This window comes from Macrotis lagotis, chromosome 5, assembly GCF_037893015.1.
Source record: "Macrotis lagotis isolate mMagLag1 chromosome 5, bilby.v1.9.chrom.fasta, whole genome shotgun sequence".
Lineage (NCBI taxonomy): Eukaryota > Metazoa > Chordata > Mammalia > Peramelemorphia > Peramelidae > Macrotis > Macrotis lagotis.
In genome coordinates this window covers 165,390,253-165,407,600 of record NC_133662.1, presented here as the reverse complement: position 1 = coordinate 165,407,600, position 17,348 = coordinate 165,390,253, and the positions used below count along the sequence as shown (strand labels likewise).

At 36.3% G+C, this 17,348-nt stretch overlaps 1 protein-coding gene across 1 annotated transcript in view; it reads right to left on the bottom strand.

Annotated features, from left to right (window-relative positions):
• The window catches only part of MTHFD1L (methylenetetrahydrofolate dehydrogenase (NADP+ dependent) 1 like), a 191,067-nt gene that overhangs the window by 106,924 nt on the left and 66,795 nt on the right, over nt 1–17,348 (bottom strand). Inside the window, exons 12-17 of the mRNA XM_074187818.1 lie at nt 16,401–16,537; nt 15,641–15,687; nt 13,672–13,779; nt 12,113–12,187; nt 9,195–9,297; nt 736–812 (exon numbers count right to left, since the gene is read on the bottom strand). Of these exons, the coding sequence (XP_074043919.1) occupies nt 736–812; nt 9,195–9,297; nt 12,113–12,187; nt 13,672–13,779; nt 15,641–15,687; nt 16,401–16,537 (547 nt within the window). The remainder of the gene's footprint in view (nt 1–735; nt 813–9,194; nt 9,298–12,112; nt 12,188–13,671; nt 13,780–15,640; nt 15,688–16,400; nt 16,538–17,348) is intronic.

The following is a 17,348-nucleotide window of genomic DNA, read 5'->3' as shown; positions in this document are numbered from 1 at the left end:
AGTTCACCACAGAATCAATTAATCTCACAGATTGCACAAAATCTCTCAGCTTTTCAGTGGCTAAGACAAGATGAATGATTTTATTTCTAACAACATGATATTCTTTTCTACTCTTCTGATTCTACTCATAAAGTCAGTTAGAAAACTATGGAGGGACAAAGGAATGTCAAGGAAGTAGGGGCAGAATTCTGAGGTCTCCTTTGATGGATTAAAACACTCTAAAAGTACTTTTGGTTAAAAGCATTTTATTTATGAAGAACCAACAATGGACAAAGCTCTGTTAGGTACTGGGGAAATAAGATGAAGATGAAACTTGGATATGCTAATAAAACTTAAAAAATTTTGAACCTATTTTATTTAGCTGGAATAGTTTTTAAATCAAGGAATGCTTTTAAGTGTTATCATAGTAGAAGGACAACCTGCTATTTTTTTTTTATTTTCCATTTGATTCTTTTAGTGACCTACAGATATATAGAGCTTATTTGCTATTAGGTTTTGCTAATAAAACCAAACATTCCAACTAACTATGACCTACCCTTTCCAAGAAAGACAACTGGATACACCCTCAGACTGGATGTCATTGGGGACCTTCTCTAAACCCAGCTGATTAGAATAGCAGGAGTAGTAATTAGCTAGTCATTGTGGGTAAAGAAAAAGTCAAAGATGTACTGACCCAACATAACCACTTCAAGTCACGTAAAAACCATGTTCTTAGCTGTATGTAAATTTACCCACCTGACGAAAAAATCCTTTTTCTGTCTTTGCCTGCCCAATGGTTATTTTTCGTAGAAATCGGTCATTTGTGTCCAATACTGAAAGAAAAGAGAAAAGATTAAAATAGGCTCACAAATAAACTCTTAGTTTTCCTAAACATTTTTAGCCAATATATTGTACAATGTCCGGCAATATATATTGAATGACAGCTAAATCAATGATTCTCAGCAAATAAGAAAAAGTTAAACCACAGAATTTTACCATAATTTAATCCTGTTTTCACATCTCTCCACATATATTTCTATAATTTTATTAATTAGAACATTCAATATACATTTGTTATAAAGCAAGGAGCCTGGGAAGGATAGCTAGACACAATAAACATAAAGAGCTCCCTCTGAAGGAGTTTACAGTCTAATAGGAAAGAAAGATATAATTTCATAACTATGGAGAAAGGGATTTGGAAATAAAACCAGAAGGCATACATACATAATAGAAAGATGACTTTATTTTTAATCAAGAAACTTTGTTACTAGCTGTATGACCTTGGACAATTACAAGCTTTTTTGATTCTCTAACTCCTCACAAAATGGGGGAATTGGAATGATTTACAAAATCAGTCTCTGAAATGACCAAGTTAAAAATTTTTTAAACTAAATCTATACCATAAAAGGAACCCCATTGTAATATCCTCAGGTAGTCACCCAATTCTTGCTTAAAGACATCCAGTACAGGATGACTTTACTATTCAATAGTGCCAACTATTAGGTAGTTTTTCCTTAAATCAAACCCAAATTTGCCCATTTGCCATAACTATCCATGGATCCTACTTTTGCCATCTGGGGCTAAACAATAAATTTTAACCTTTCTCCATATGACAGTCTTTCCAATACACATGTTCCCCACCGGAGTCTCTTACTTTTCTCCAGGGTAAATATATCTTGTTTGTTCCATTGATCTTCATGTTTTGGATTTGAGGCTCTTTAATAAACTAAAAAGAAGCTACCATTCTGGCTGCTTTTTAGTTTATTAATATTTTCTTAAAAAGTGACACAAAAAGCTGTAGACAATAAGGTGATGGGAGGGATTGGTCCACTTCGGCAATGATGTTGTGCAATAGATGGATGGCAGAGGAGACAGAATGGAGACAAGGCGGACATTTAGGAGGCTAAGACAATAGTCTAGCTAAGAAAGGATGAGGGCCTGCCCTAGGTTAGTTGCCAAGATAGTTGGGAGGAAAGATATGAGAAAGACAAGGGAGGCAGAGCTGACAGGATGTGTGGATGAGAAGTAAAGGAAGGGCTCAGATTAGGAGCCAGGGTCACTGGGAGGATGACTATGCCATTAACAGTAATAGATAAATTACAATGAGAGATTCAAGGAAACAATGCTATTAAGGTAGCCTTGTAAAGGGAGTACAAAACATTTAGAAGAAGATACTTTCCCCTCCTACTTTAACTTGTCCATCCCAACTTGCACTTTAACCAAGCAATGATGGGGCAATGTACATGATTTTAAGCCAGCCAGGGTTGCAGACATAAAATCTCATAGGAAAAAAAAATCAACAGTACAGGAGGGAAAACTTATTGAAATTCTTATAGGCTGCTGCCATTTTTGCCTGAGGCCTGTGGTACTTTGCACGGTTGCTTTAAAATATGCCATTTGAATAGATTACAACTTGGTTATAAAAAAGAAAAAAGAAAAAAAAAGGGAGAGTTCCTTCTCAGATCTGCACTATACACAACCTTGGCATAGGAGTAAAGTTTTCTTTTTTATCAAATTTCAAAAAAAGGCCAGCAACCAAAGTTCAGCTGGTTTTCATTTAACAAAGTTAAAAAAAAACCCAACCCACAAACACACACAAAAACCTCAGACAAGAAAGCAGCTGGGGAGATCTTTTGGAGTCGGTGGCATCAAAAGCCCATCTGCATCTTCAGGATGCCATCTGTACTAAAGGGTTTCTCACAATTTCCAATTTTATTGATGTTGAAGGAAAAAAATATGTACAAGAGCCAGAGAGAAATAATCATAGGTCACATTTACATATCAGTTTCAATAAATGAGAAAGTGAATCTAAAGGATTTCTCTCAAACCCAGTATGCAGACAGATAGTGGAAAGAAAATTACAAGTAAAGGGTAAAAAGTATTTCTGTAAACTCATCTCCCTAATCAGCTAAAAGGTTTCAAATCTGGTCAACCCACGGTGAGGTCTTGTCTGGTAATTTTTGTTGCATAATAGTCTTTGAACCCTACCATGGATCACAGCTATACGTAACATAATTCCTATTCACTAGACTCTCCTAGTTGAAGTTACACAGAACACGTGATAGACATAAGGCAGTTTGTTAGGTTAGCATTTGTTTTTAAATTTAGTCAGTGACATTGTGCTATGGTCATTGCTGAACCTCATGTTCTCAAACAAGGCTGAGTGAGACATGCTCATTCAGAGGTTGTTGTTCCTCGTCCTTCCTGAAGAGAACCAAAGACAGGAGGGCAAGGACTTTAAGTGAGGCAGGCCTGTGCAAAGTCATCAGCCTCACTGTTTCCACCAGCCATCAAGACATGGGTCAGACTGGTAACAATCATGGATGCAGTGGGAGGTCTTGGCCTTTTTTAAGATAAGGTCTTTCTCTCAGTTTCTGGCCAAAATATAAACAATTGCTACTTACACTTAAACTGAGCCATCAAAACTAGATGAGCAAGTGCACTTTGGGCCTATTATTGGCTAATTGGTAAGAACCAGAGTGATATGGATTTTAAGGCAGAGTCAAGTAGCTCTATTTAAATCCCAATGAGTTATCAACCTGGTTATCCAGAGCTATATTTTGAGAAATAATAAAAGAAAATGTAAGAAAAGAGTTAATTGTTCCAATTAAAAAAAAAAGCAAAGCAACAAACAATGGTAGAATAAATAAGTAGGGAAGAAGAAAAAAAAATTACAGCATATCAAACCAGCAAAAATTTACTGACATTCATTCAACAGGAGACTCTAGTAGAAAATATGTCTGCTGGGGCAGATTCAAATTTGTTTCACTGAAGACACAGATCTATAAGAGTACAGAAAGATCCCTCTAAAGCTCTGGTTTACCCACTATCAATGTGTCTTGAGGCAGAATCTCCAATCCAATTACATCCCTTTCCAACTGAGTTAATCTAATCAAATTTTAAAAAACCTAATTGTAATCATAAGGGCAAAAAGATATATTTGCTCTAGAGAAATAAAAAGCAATGGTTTCTCCTCCCACATCAGGAACACTACATAAGATCAATATGGTAAGGTTATCAATTCCAAATTCTTCTGACCCATGTATATTTACATTAACACCATAACTTTCCATAGATCAGTACCAAGTAGTAACATGATTCTTGTATTTATTGAAATAATTATTGGAATAACTTTTAAAAGCTGTCATGTCCTTTCATATTGATCCAAGGTAACAGAATACTTTGATTTGTTCTATCTTCTCAGAAAGAAATCAATCTGAGAACTGGTATTTGGAATAAGTCATCAGATGGAGAGTTTTTTTTAAACCAGGATCCAAGAATTGAGCTCACTGCTATATTTCTATTCGGGTTAAGTGACTTACCAAGGTCACACAGCTGGGTAATTATTAAGTATCTGAGGCTGGATTCAAATCCTGAAACTGCTATGTAAATGTGACCTATGATAATTTTTCTCTGGCTTTCACATTTTTTTCTCTTTATCATTACATTGTTAAAAAAAAATCCAAAAAACACAAAACACCAAACCCCACAAAACTCTTAGAAAGATAAAATCCACTCAACAAATGTGTACAAAGCTTCTCCTGGGCTGAACACTTGGCAAACAAGTCATTCCTATCTTTTTTATCAAACACAGAGGAAAGGTTTATCTACACTGATAAACATGCAACTAAGGAAATAAAAATAAAGGAATTGGTATTAAAAGAACAGAAGAATAGCTGCAAACAGTGCAAAGAAGAGTGACAGGGAAAAGATTTCAGGGAAGAAGTCATAAAATCAAAGGATCATTGGATTAGACTCAGAAGTGGAGGCAGCTAGGTGGCACAGCATAGAAGCCAGGAAGACTCATCTTTCTGAGTTAAAATCTGGCCTCAGATACTTACTGGCCATATGACCCTGGGCAAGTCACTTAACCTATTTGTCTCCATTTCCTTATCTATAAGTTAAATGAGCTAGAAAAGGAAACAGCAAACCATTCCAGTGCATCTGCCATTGGGTCACAAAGAGTTGGACATGAATGAACCACCTCAGATGTCATCTAGCCCACTGAGACTACATCTTACAGAGGAGGAAGGCAGGAACAATGAAAAGAATGACTTGTTCTAAAGGTAGAATGGGAATAAATATTTATTAAGTACATACTGTGCCTTACTAATGCTGTTAATTTGATTCTCACAATAGCCCTGTGAAGAGTTTTAGAGTTGAGAAAACTGAGGCAAATAAAAGTTACATGATTTTCCTAGGAACACACAACTAATAAAGTGCCTGAGGCAGGATATAAACTCAGGTCTTCCTAACTCTCTATCATATCCAATATCACTTCCAATTTCCAACACTATATCCACTGTGCAGCCATGCTAAGGTCCTCCTCCTTCAAGACAATCACCAGTAGTTCTGATCCACATCTGGTCACTGGACTCAGATAGCTCGGGGGAGAAAGTGAGGTTGGTGACTCTGCACAGCCCCCCCCTTCACTCAAACCCAATTCACCAAGATGTCATGGTAACACCTCCATGATGTTCTATTCTTCTTTGAGAATGAAGGATTAACAATAAAAAACAACACACTGCAACAAATTAAAAGGCTGAGCCAATGTTCACAGACCCCTGGTCTTCCAAATCTAGCATACTTTCCACTAAAGCATGCTGCCTCTCAAGGTCAGACTTCAGAGAGCCTTTGAGGTATAGGCATAATTTGGATGATTGCAAAGGGAATGTCTTTCTGGTTGAGAGAGAGCACCTGAGGGAACAAGAGGCAAGAAAGCGAGCTAGGGACTGTGGATCAGTCAGTTTGATTAGAGTAGACTGTGTGAAGAGGAGGTGGGAGATGAGGTTACAAAGGAATATTCCAAATAAACTGTTAAAGACTTTGAAATACAATTGACTTGATCAGGGAAGGGAAGTGATGAAGCAAGAGCAGGACCAGCCCAATGAGAACAGGGAGAGATCAGCAGGTGGAAAAGCCATTGAAGGGATGTCCCAGACACTGTCAGCTCAACAGAGAAAAAGCAGGGCAGGAGGCAATTCAGGGTAGGCAGGTGCAGTGAGGCTGCCAGAGAAGTTGTTGATGGGTTGGATATAGAGCCTAGCCCCCTGGAAATCTGTCACAGTCTCTGGGTTGTTTGGGGACTAAGCTAAAGCTCCATGGGAGGTGAGGGGGAGAGGACTTGGGAATTCTTCAGGTGCCCTCCCTTTTGGGTACATTCTCTGGAATGTCTTTACTTTAGGGAAAGCATTAAGAAAATACTATTTCCCTTCATATTAAGTCTTGTGAGTCAAGGCAAGGATATATTGGGTGGATGTCTTTCCATGCTTCAGAGATCTGTGATGCTAAACACATTGTAAGAAATGGCTTTGAGAATGATTTATCAAATTTGAGCATCACAAAATCTGAGGGATAGTTAACGCGGGGAAGAGTTATGTATGCTTCTTTGTATTCCTAGCACTTATGGCTTCTTGACTGACAGTGGCAAGATAAAAAAATACTAAGAAGCTAGTGTATTTGTAAAGAATCTAATAAAACAAAATGTAATAGGGATAAAATTTTTTTTAACTCAAGTACAAAAACCTTCCCAAGTACAAGATGGATGTGTTGCGACCAGAGAGCAATGTAACTGGAAAAAGATCTTGCTGTGTTAGTGGAATTCAAGGGGGGCGGAGCCAAGATGGTGCTCTCTCTGAAAACTTATAAACTAAGGATTCTAACTACATTTTCGAGAGACAGAATCCAGAGGGACCCAGTGAGGCAGTTCTCTAGCCCAAGGTAACCTGGAAAAGAGTGGAAAGGCTCTGCTCCCCGGGGAACTTCAGTCTCCCAGAGGCAACCCCAGGGCACTGACAGCCATGGCTCACGGTAGCGGGGGCAGTTTCCTGACCTACACCTGGGGGAGCACCGAGCACAACTTGGGGGATCAGCGGGGGACCTTTGCCAGAGCGAGCATGTGAAGCCTAGCCCTCAGGGCACACAGAGAACAGCCTGGTCACAGAAACCAGAAGCAGGCAGATCAGGTAAGCAGGAGCCCCCAGGGTATGACTGCTGAGCCTAGGGAGGGGAGTGGAGAGAGACTGCAGAGCTCTGTCCTCTGTCCCTGGAGCAGGACTCTGGGGCTCTGACCACATTAAGAACCTGATCGCAGTCTAGCCTCCCCCCCCCCCAATAGAACAGCAGGGGACCCCTCCCACCTCAGCCCATGGCAGAGGGGGGTGCTTATGGTCATTCACAGACCAGGAGGGAAGACAGACCCTCACACACTGAGACCCTTGTGGGAGATATCCCAATAATACTCAGAAGCTCAGGAAGCACTCCAAAACCAGGCAAAAGCAGGAGAAATGAGTAAGCAGAGAAAAAAAGAGGAACACCATTGAGAAATACTTTGCCTGTGATCCCAAGAAGGATCAAAACATTCAATCTGAAGATGAGGAAGTTCAAGCTCCTGCATCTAAAGACTCGAAGGAAAACAGAAATTGGGCTCAGGCTATGATAGAACTCAAAAAAGACTTTGAAAATCAAATGAAGGAGACAGAAGAAAAATTGGGAAAAGAAATGAGAAAGATGCAGTTAAAACATAAAAAAGAAGTCAGCAGTTTAGTCAAGGAGATCCAAAAAAATGCTGAAGAAAATATCAATGTTAAAAACCAGCATAGGTCAAATGGATAAAACAGTTCAAAAAGTTATTGAGAAGAATGCTTTAAGAAGCAGAATTGGCCAGATGGAAAAAGAGATAAGAAAGCTCTCTGAGGAAAACAAATTACTCAGACAAAGAATGAAACTGAAGGAGGCTGCTGATTTTATGAGAAATCAGGACACAACACTTCAAAACCAAAAGAATGAAAAATTAGAAGTAAATGTGAAACATCTCATTGAAAAAACAACTGAAATGGAAAACAGATTTAGGAAAGATAATTTAAAAATTATTGGAATACCTGAAAGTTAGTGGAGTTTAAGCTCAGAATGACTCAATATATGGAAGTCAAAAAAGGGAGGAAGGAAAGAGAGAGAATGAGGGCAAAAATTTGGAACTGAAAACTATATAAAAAAAAAGAATGTTAAAAGTTGTCTTTACATATAATTGGGAAAAAAAAGTTATCTACTGAGGGAAAAAGAAAGCAAAATAGCCTAAAGCATAAATTATCTAGGACCAAGGATAATGTAGTGAAGGACTGTATTCAGTTAAGAAGTATGAAGGCTCTCATGCTAATGCAAGACCCACAAAAGGAACTGGGGTGTTTCACTTGGAGAAGAGACAATTCTGTGGAAATAGTTGTTTTTCAACAGCTATTTTTAAAGGGTATCCTGAGGAGAGGGATTAAATTTGCTTTTCTTGTCCCTAGGGGACAGATCTTAGTTCCAAAGAGGCAAATTTATATTTGTTAGGAAAAAAAAAAAGAAGAAACAACAATAACAAAACAAAACCCCAAAACATCATGGTACAGATTGCTTCAAGGAAAAGTTAGATGACTGCTTGTTGAGGAAGGTACAGGAAGATTCTTTAGGTGCTTGGCCTGGATGAGCTCTACATTCCTGCAATAAGATTTTCCAATTATTGTTCCAATGTCTCCTTGGAACATGGAAGTAGTTGAACCCTTGAAAGGTCTAACATCACAGCAAAAACTCTGGCAGCTTCTTAGCCAAGCTGAAAAATATTAGATTACAAGGGGAGAGCCCCTTCTAGGCTTCAATGGGGTTGCACGATTTCTATCCCTTAGACAATTTTGTGTCAGAGACCTTATTGTGTGTTACAAAGTTTATACCACCTTAACTGGGTCTTGTTCACACCTCAATCTCAATCTCTCTCGCTCTCTCTCTCTCTCTCTCTCTCTCTCTCTCTCTCTCTCTCTATATATATATATATATAATATATAATACACATACACACACACATTCATTTAATTTCTTTAATTAAACCATTCAATATACATTTATTAAGGATGAGTTACCATAAAGCAAAGCTCTATGCTGGAAGTGGCTTTGTATGGAAACTACTTTTCACATGTACTCATCAACAGATGTATGATTAAGTATCCCATATATCTTTGCAGTAAATTGGTTTCTCCAAACCACATTTAATTAGGCTACTTATTGTTTTGTGGACAATGCAGAGTTCCTGTCACAGAAGCATTTAATAAATGCTCAATCTTAACCTTGGCTTTATTATCCCCAACTATAAAATGGAGATAATAATACTTTCCTTTCATACTACAGAAAGCTATGGTGAGGGAAGTGTTTTGTGGATTTGAAAACACCATAAATGTGACTACCTCTCTGCCATGTGATGGTAGCTGGGTCAATGTCAAGCCGGGCAAATCTGGTCATTTCTTCTTCTGTCAGCATGTGTGGATCAGTCTTATTTATTCCTAATTTCTATAGAAAAAAAAAAAACAAGTCAATGCAATGAAACTTACCAAATATATGTTAATATAACTCTTTCTCTTGGTTTTAGATTTTGCCCCCACAAAGTGCTTGCTAAGTGTTACCTTCCATGGCCACTATGTTCAGGACAGAGGAAAAATTCTGTCAGCATAATTGAAACTGTTTTGTCAGACTTGACATCTAATCCCAAATGCTGCCATTTATGACCATAAATATTGTTTTCTAGGTTGTTTCCTTCTAATTTAGCAAAAAACACTTAAACATTTTTTGAGACCTGCATAATCCCCCAGTGAAACATTACTTCCAAGACATAGTTCTAAAATGAGAACAAGAGGAGGGAAAGGATAAAAGTCTGAAAGCCAATGTAATGTTAGGCAAAAGAAAACATAAATTTCATGTAATATGAAGTGAAGAGGAATAGCATACTAACCACTAATCCAATTACTTGAATTATTCAGTGTCCTGTAGTATAGGAAACTTCCTGAAGCTTTAATCAGATTTCTAATGTGGACCCTGAGAGACTAGTACAGTGTTATTATCAGAAGGGTAGGTCTGATGTCAGTAGGTCCTGGGTTTGACTATTCCTCATAAACTTACTAGTTGGGTACCCCTAGGCAATTTAGGATCTTTGGCCAACACCCTAAATTCTATGCTGATTTTTTTTTTAGTTTTTGAAAGGCAATGGGGTCAAGTGACTTACTCAAGGTCACACAACTATTAAAGATTTGGACTCAGGTCCTCCTGACTCCAGGGCTGGAACTTTATCCACTGTGCTAGCTAGCCACCACCCTAAAATTCTTTTCTATCACTAAATTTGTGAACTATGGATCTCTTAAAAATTCACATCCATGTGAAGAGAGGCTGTTCTATCTGGGTTGGGAATTAATTCTTCCTCATGTAGAACTTGCAGTGGGTGCCCAACCTCCCAAGTCCCACATGCCCATGAGACCTCATGCCTCTTCAGTGTTCAGGCCAAACTAGGTTACATGTGAATCTTGTTTATACCAGCAGCAAATTCAGTTACTTACAGAGGTAGATTAAAAAAAAAAATCATACAATTTTAGCTTGAAATCAGGGAGCATGTAAAGTTTCATCCCAATCCATTGCCATTTAAAGGCTGAAAAATATGACAATCATAGACTTTTTTCTCTGCTCGAGAACTGGGGCAAAATCAATGTGATAATTAATGTATGCCTAAACTATAGGACCCTGAAAACAAGTAAAAAAGTATTAGAAGTGAATTTTGCTAACTCTTCAAAGCTAAACTCAAGTTCCATCTTCTGGAGAAAATTTTTTCTGTTCTCCTCAGCTGCTAGCTCCATCCTTCTTCCCCACATTTTGTTTTTGTTTAGTCATGTCTAACACTTCATGGTCTTTTTTTGGGATTTTCTTAACAAAGATAATAGAGGGGTTTGCCATTCAGTTTATTTTACAGATGAGTAGACTGAGGCAAACAAGGTTAAGTGACTTGCCCAGAACCATACAGCTAATAAGTATCTGAGAGCTTCTGACTCCACTGTTCAACTTGACTAGCTTTGCATTTACTTATATGTTGCTTCTTCCCAAATAGTATGAAAGCTCTTTGAGGGCAGACAGAGACTATTTTATCTTCTTGGTACCCTCAGACTTAGTAAAGGCTCTGGCACATTTTATTAGTGTGTGATGATGATTTCATTCATATAGAGAAAACTAGTGATGAGAACAACTTCTGCAAGCAAATGCAGGTTAGCATCTGCTCTAACGATTTATGGTCTAGAGCTATAATGTGTTGAACCCGTGCTCTACAAGTGCTCATTCCTGAAGCCTGTGGCCCATAACCAGATAATGAAGGAACAGGTGAGCACATGTACCAGCATTAAATCAAAGACCAGCATCTCTTTTTGGGAGAACATATGTTTTCAAGCAACTTTTTCTCCATATGAAGCATACAAAAAATAAAAATAGAACCCAAATTTCAGGCAAGCACCTTGAAAATTATCTTTGCATTGCTACAACCTCAATAAAACCAGTTATGGGCACACTGGTATTGAAAATGTAGTCTCAGTGTCCAAATTAAAAATGGCATGTTCTTTTTGTTTAAAAAGCAGATGTTTTACTATTAAACTCATTATTTTTATTATTTTACTTTATTGCATTATTACAATTTATTAGTATACATATTGGTAATATAGGTTACAGTGTAGTTATCAAGAAATATTAAATTCTTATGTGACCCTTGACAGGTTTTTATGGATGATGCAGTCCAGAAGAGCTAAAAGGTTGGAGCTCTAGAGAATATTCCCTGGGGCAATGAGAATTAAGTGATTGACCCAGGGTCAGGTATAGTCAAGTGTAAGACCTTGAACCCAGGGAATCCTGAGTCTAGGACAGCTCTGCTCCATGCCAGTCTATCTCTAATACCTGATGTATAATAAACCTTTGTAGACTGATGGAATGATTATATTATTTATACTATTGTTTTATCACCCAGCTCTATTATATTTATATATTTATAGAAATGACTTTTTTGGATTTTTGACAGAAAATTGAGGATTACAAACTAATATGAAACCACTAAAGAAAATCAAAAAAATTCTGATCTTTAGAAAAGAGGCCAAATATACTAAAATTCTGATTTGCCTGTTTGTTGACATACTTTTGAAAAACTTCACAGTACATATTAAATCCATCTTACTTCCATCTAAGTTTCAGAATATTGAGACAAAGTTGAGGGTAAAACAATTGCTAATGGTTTTTAAAAGGTTTTCATTTTACTGCAGTAGGTTCTCTCCATTTCCCCCTTGGAAAACACAAACTGGAAACTTACTTTCAACCGATCAAGTTGAATTCCTGAAAACTCTTTCACACCATTCACTAATGGCACCAATCGATTAAACAGTGCCTAAGAACCAACCAAAACAAAAACAAAATCAAAATCAAGTTTAATGGAAATATATAAACTTGGATCATTTACAGAAGCATGGTATACTTTGCTATCTGAAATATGGGTTGTTGAGATCAGAATCCACTAAAATTCTTTAATTTAACAAACAAGATAAACCTTAACTAAATTAAAAAAAAATTCAGTTAAATTTGAATATATCACAATCAGTTTGTATAAACAATTCCTTAACAGAAATCCTAAAAATTCTCAAATTAACACCTATCTGGATATGTTCTCTAGTTCTTATAAATGTCACATTAAACCTTTTTTTGACTATAAAAATTAAATTTTTTCTATTTACATGAAAAGATAATTTTCATCTTTATTTTTTGTTAGATTTTGAGTTCTATATTTTTCTCCTTGCCTCTCTACTTTCCTCCCTTCAAGTCAGCAAGTGATCTGTGATAGGTTAAAAAAGTCCAATCATGTTAAACATATTTCCATATTAGCCATATTGTGAAAGAACACATTAAATCTTAAATATTAATGCTACAACTCATGCAAAAATGTTGAGAAAACTATCTTCCTACCAGGACTCTATCTCTATAAGTAATTAATGATACATTCACACAATCACTGTTGAAATCTTCATTTTTGACTGCATGAGCCTGGAGATAATAATTTAAAAATGTTTAGCATATTTCCTGGAAACTAATAATCCTGGACAGTTGTTGGGGATACTCAAAAGTCAAATGATTTGCTCACCAATCACAAAGCCAATGGGTACTCCTTGACCTGCCAGGCCTGCTTTAGATCAAAGTCAGGTCTCTATTTATGCTACACTGACTCCTTAGGAAAAAATAGCAATGATGGTGATGTGGAGGAGGTTGAAGAAGATCATTTTTATATAAGTTTACATAAATTTGCAAATTACATCATCTGATCCTCCCAGAAGGTAGGTATTATTATTCTCCCCCCCCACCCCATTTAACAGTTGCAGAAACTGAAGGAGACAGGTACAGTGACTTCCCCAATGAGAAACAGCTATTAAGTATCTGAGGTTCAATTTGAATTCAGGTCTGATTCCACATCCAGTACTTTACCCACAGTATCACATAGCGATCTTAAATTACTGTACTGATTAGAATAGTGAAGTCTTCCACAATTAATCACTGTTACAATATTTCTAGTACTATTTCTACTCATGTCAGTTCATGTAAATCTTTCCAGGTTTTTCTAAACCATCCTGCCTCTTCATTTCTTATAGCTCAAAAGCATTCCAACACAATATATACCATAATTTATTTAGTCATTCCCTGGGTGATAGGCATCTCCTCAATGCCTCTTATGTGAGAGAGAAAAAGCTCACAAAAGCCTCAAAAAAAGACTTTGGCTCTACAAAAAAAGATCCACAAACACCTTAACAAACAAATCTATCTTCTTTCAATAAATGATTAGAGAACCAGATAGCAAGTGAAGATGAAAACCAAGGTCATCCTCACCTTATCTGTTTGAGTGCTTTCGTGCAAGATACGGGTATCAATAGCAGCAGCCAGCAAATTATTAGCAGCAGTAATGGCATGAATGTCACCAGTCAAGTGAAGATTGAACTACAAAAGAGATGTAAAAAAACTTTTTTCTGCTGTTCAAGGCTACCAAAGCAGTGTTCGAGGCATGCCTGAAATTACAAATTCTTAAAGCAGAATAAGCAAAATGAACTGAAGTAACAAAATTTTAAAAATAAATGTACAGTATTAGATTTTAATATTAATTACATTAATCACAATTACATTAATTAACATTATCACATAAAATTAATACATGTTAGGTTTATGTTAAATATAAATTTTTATATTTAAACATGTAAAATTATAAAAGGAAATTTATAAAAAAGAAACAAATGTATACCCTGTCAGCCAATAAGAAAAAGTAAGAAAAAAGGAATTTTTAGGACTTGTTTTTCAGTTAAATTTGAATAACTTCATACTCCAAATAAAGGAATACTGAAAAACTGGGACACTGATTTAAGACAGAATTTTTTTTTTCTTATTCTAAGTTATTATATTTTTATTTTTTAAAAAAAGGTCTAGGGGAGTCTTACTGAGAGTGAAATGATACCAATTGGCCTAAGTAAGTTTCAGAAAACTGTTTTACAATTCACTGTTAATTATCAAGACTATTCTCACCTAAAAATAATTATACTTTAATATTTACTTTTAAAAGTTTTGGGTTCCCAATTCTTTCCCTTCTTCTGTATATACCCAATGAGAAGGCAAGTAATATGACATTAATTATGCATCAAGTGAAAGCCTATTTCCATATTAGTCATGTTGAATAAATAAAAAGTAAGAAAACTAAAATTACCAAAAAAGCATGCCTTCATCTGCATTCAAGAGTTCATCAGTACCCTGAATATAGATGGCATTTTTCTTCATGAAGTCTTTGAAGTAGTTTCATATTATTGCTCTGAAGCTAAGTAGAGCAGCCAAGTCTTTCACAATTGATCAGTTACAATTTTTGTTCCCATAAACAATGTTCTGCTGTTTCTGCTCTCTTCACTTTCTATCAATTCATGTTTTTCCAGATTTCTCTGAGAGAATTCTAATTGTCATTTCTTATAGCACAACGGTATTCTGTCATAATCATACAACAACTTGTTCACCCATTTCCAAATTTATGGACATATCTTTCAACTTTCAATTCTTTGTCACCAAAAAAAAAGAGTTGCTATCAACATTGTTGTGCATCTAGGTTTTCCTTATTTTGATCTCTTTGGGATCTGACTCACTAGAGACAGAAAACTGTTTTATAGTCTTACAGACTAATACAGTTCTATAAAATTATTTCCAAACTGTTCTACAGAATGGCTGTTCAGTTCAAGATTCTACCAACAGTGCATTAGAGTAGTTATTTTCCTACATCCTCTATAGCATTTTGTCATTTTAGCCAATTTAATAGGTGTGAAGTGATACCTCACAGTTGTTTTAATTTGTATTTCTCTCATCAATCAACAGTAACTTAGAGCATTTTATCATGACTATTGATAGTCTTATACTTCTTTTTTGGAGGACTCAAAATTATTTTAGATCAGTAATTTCCTAAACAAAGGGGCGGAAAAAAGATTAATAATAATTTTGACAAAAGAAAGGAATACAAATGGAGCTAGTGCTGTTGTTTTTTATTATTCAGCTGTTTTAGCTGTGTCTGACTCTTCACAATCCCATTTGGGGTTTTCTTGGCAAAGATACTAGAGTGGTGACATTTCCTTCACTGGCTCATCTTATAAATAAGAAAACTGAGGCAAACAAGGTTCAGTGACTTGCCCAGCTAGTGAGGCCAGACTGAAATTCAGGAAGATGAATCTTCTTGGCCCAGCACCCTGTCCAAAGTGCCACTCAGTTGCCCCTGAGGTTATGAGAAGGAAAATGCTAAGGTACTAATACCCAATGTGATCTCTCTTTATGCTCTTACCTCTTCCATGGGGATGACTTGTGCATAGCCGCCGCCTGCAGCTCCACCTGCAATAAAAATTTCAGCAAATCCTTTAATAGCTGGACTATGATTGTTATCAAAAAATATTTATTACCCTAATGAATGAAACTGATAAATAAGTTACAAACTTAACCGATATGGGGAAGGAAAGGGAACAAACGTCTATCAAGTTCCTACTATGTACCAGGCTAAACACTTTACAAATATTACCTCAATTATGAGGTGGGTAATATCATTATCCCCATTTTACGGTTGAGGAAACGGAGGCAAATCATAATTTAAGTAACTTGCTCAGAGCCACATAGATCATATCTAATGTCTGCTTTGACTTTGGGTTTTCCTGACTCCAAGCTCAGCATTTCATTCATTGCTAGCTAGCTGCCTCTATAAAAGGCAAAAGATGAAGTGATCAAGAATATTCAGAAATCTACATTAAAACACGGCAGGACAGGAAGAATTTATAGCCTATATAAGTGAAGTAAGTGAAGTACTCAAATACATTAGCTATAATAGACAAAAGAGCCACATGAAAAAACATCTCTGAGACAAACATTCCTGGAACAGGATATTCTCTTAAGAGTTTCATGATTACATTTATGTGTTTAAACTGCATACTGCCTGGAAGCAAAAATACTTTAGTATGACACCTGTCATTTTTCATTATTATCAAGAAGAAAAAATATCTGTTTCTCAAATGAAGAGAGAATGAGATGCTATGTGTAGTTATAGGATAAAATACCTTTAACACCAAAAGTAGGTCCTTGTGAAGGCTGCCTCAGACAAGCAAAGGAATTAATGTGCAGGTGTGCGGTCAAGGCTTGAACAAGTCCAACTGTGACTGTGCTTTTCCCTTCTCCCAGTGGTGTAGGAGTGATCCTTATACAAAAATAAACAAATACTGAATTAACCCAAAGTAAACATAACCAGGTGGTCTCCAATGCTAGAAAGAACACACCATTCCAGGTATTCATTTCTTGGACTCTGTTATGATCACTGAAATTTGGTTTTCTAAGGTGAAGTCTAACAATGTCCTTTTTACTCATCATTTTTATGTGACTGTTTATAAAAAGGAGTTAGAAGAGCATTTTCAGAGTATTGCATGGTATACCTTCTCTCTTCTCAGACTTGACTATTTACTAAATCTGCCAAGAGATATTAAAATACTTAATATGTTTATATTTGTGAGAGCTTTACTATCCACCCAACAATGGCAAACAAACTGAAAGCTGCCATGTCATTAAAACCTGCCTATACCACTCAAATCTTCTTAGATAAAACCAGAATACAGATGAGTGCTTTCACACCAAGAGGATAATTAATAGCCAGTGATACTAAGGAAATCACCAATTTCTCTCATGTCCCAAGAAAGAGAATTTAAAAATACTTCAAGAGTTTATTCATATCATTTCCTTACTCACTGTATTCAGTTACTCATTAATTTAATAAAAATTTATTGTTACTCACTATTTGCCTTGACACTTTACATGCAGCTCAATAAATATTTGTTGAATTAAATAAATGACAGGATGCAGAAGCAAAGGATAATATCAGAAGTCATGTCACACTATAGCACTCTAACTGGTATATTCATTTGGTAATTTGTATCATTTGGTAATTTATATTACACATGGGTCTCAGAAACTAAGAAACAGAAACGGGATGAGAAAAATGTGTGAGGACTCAGATG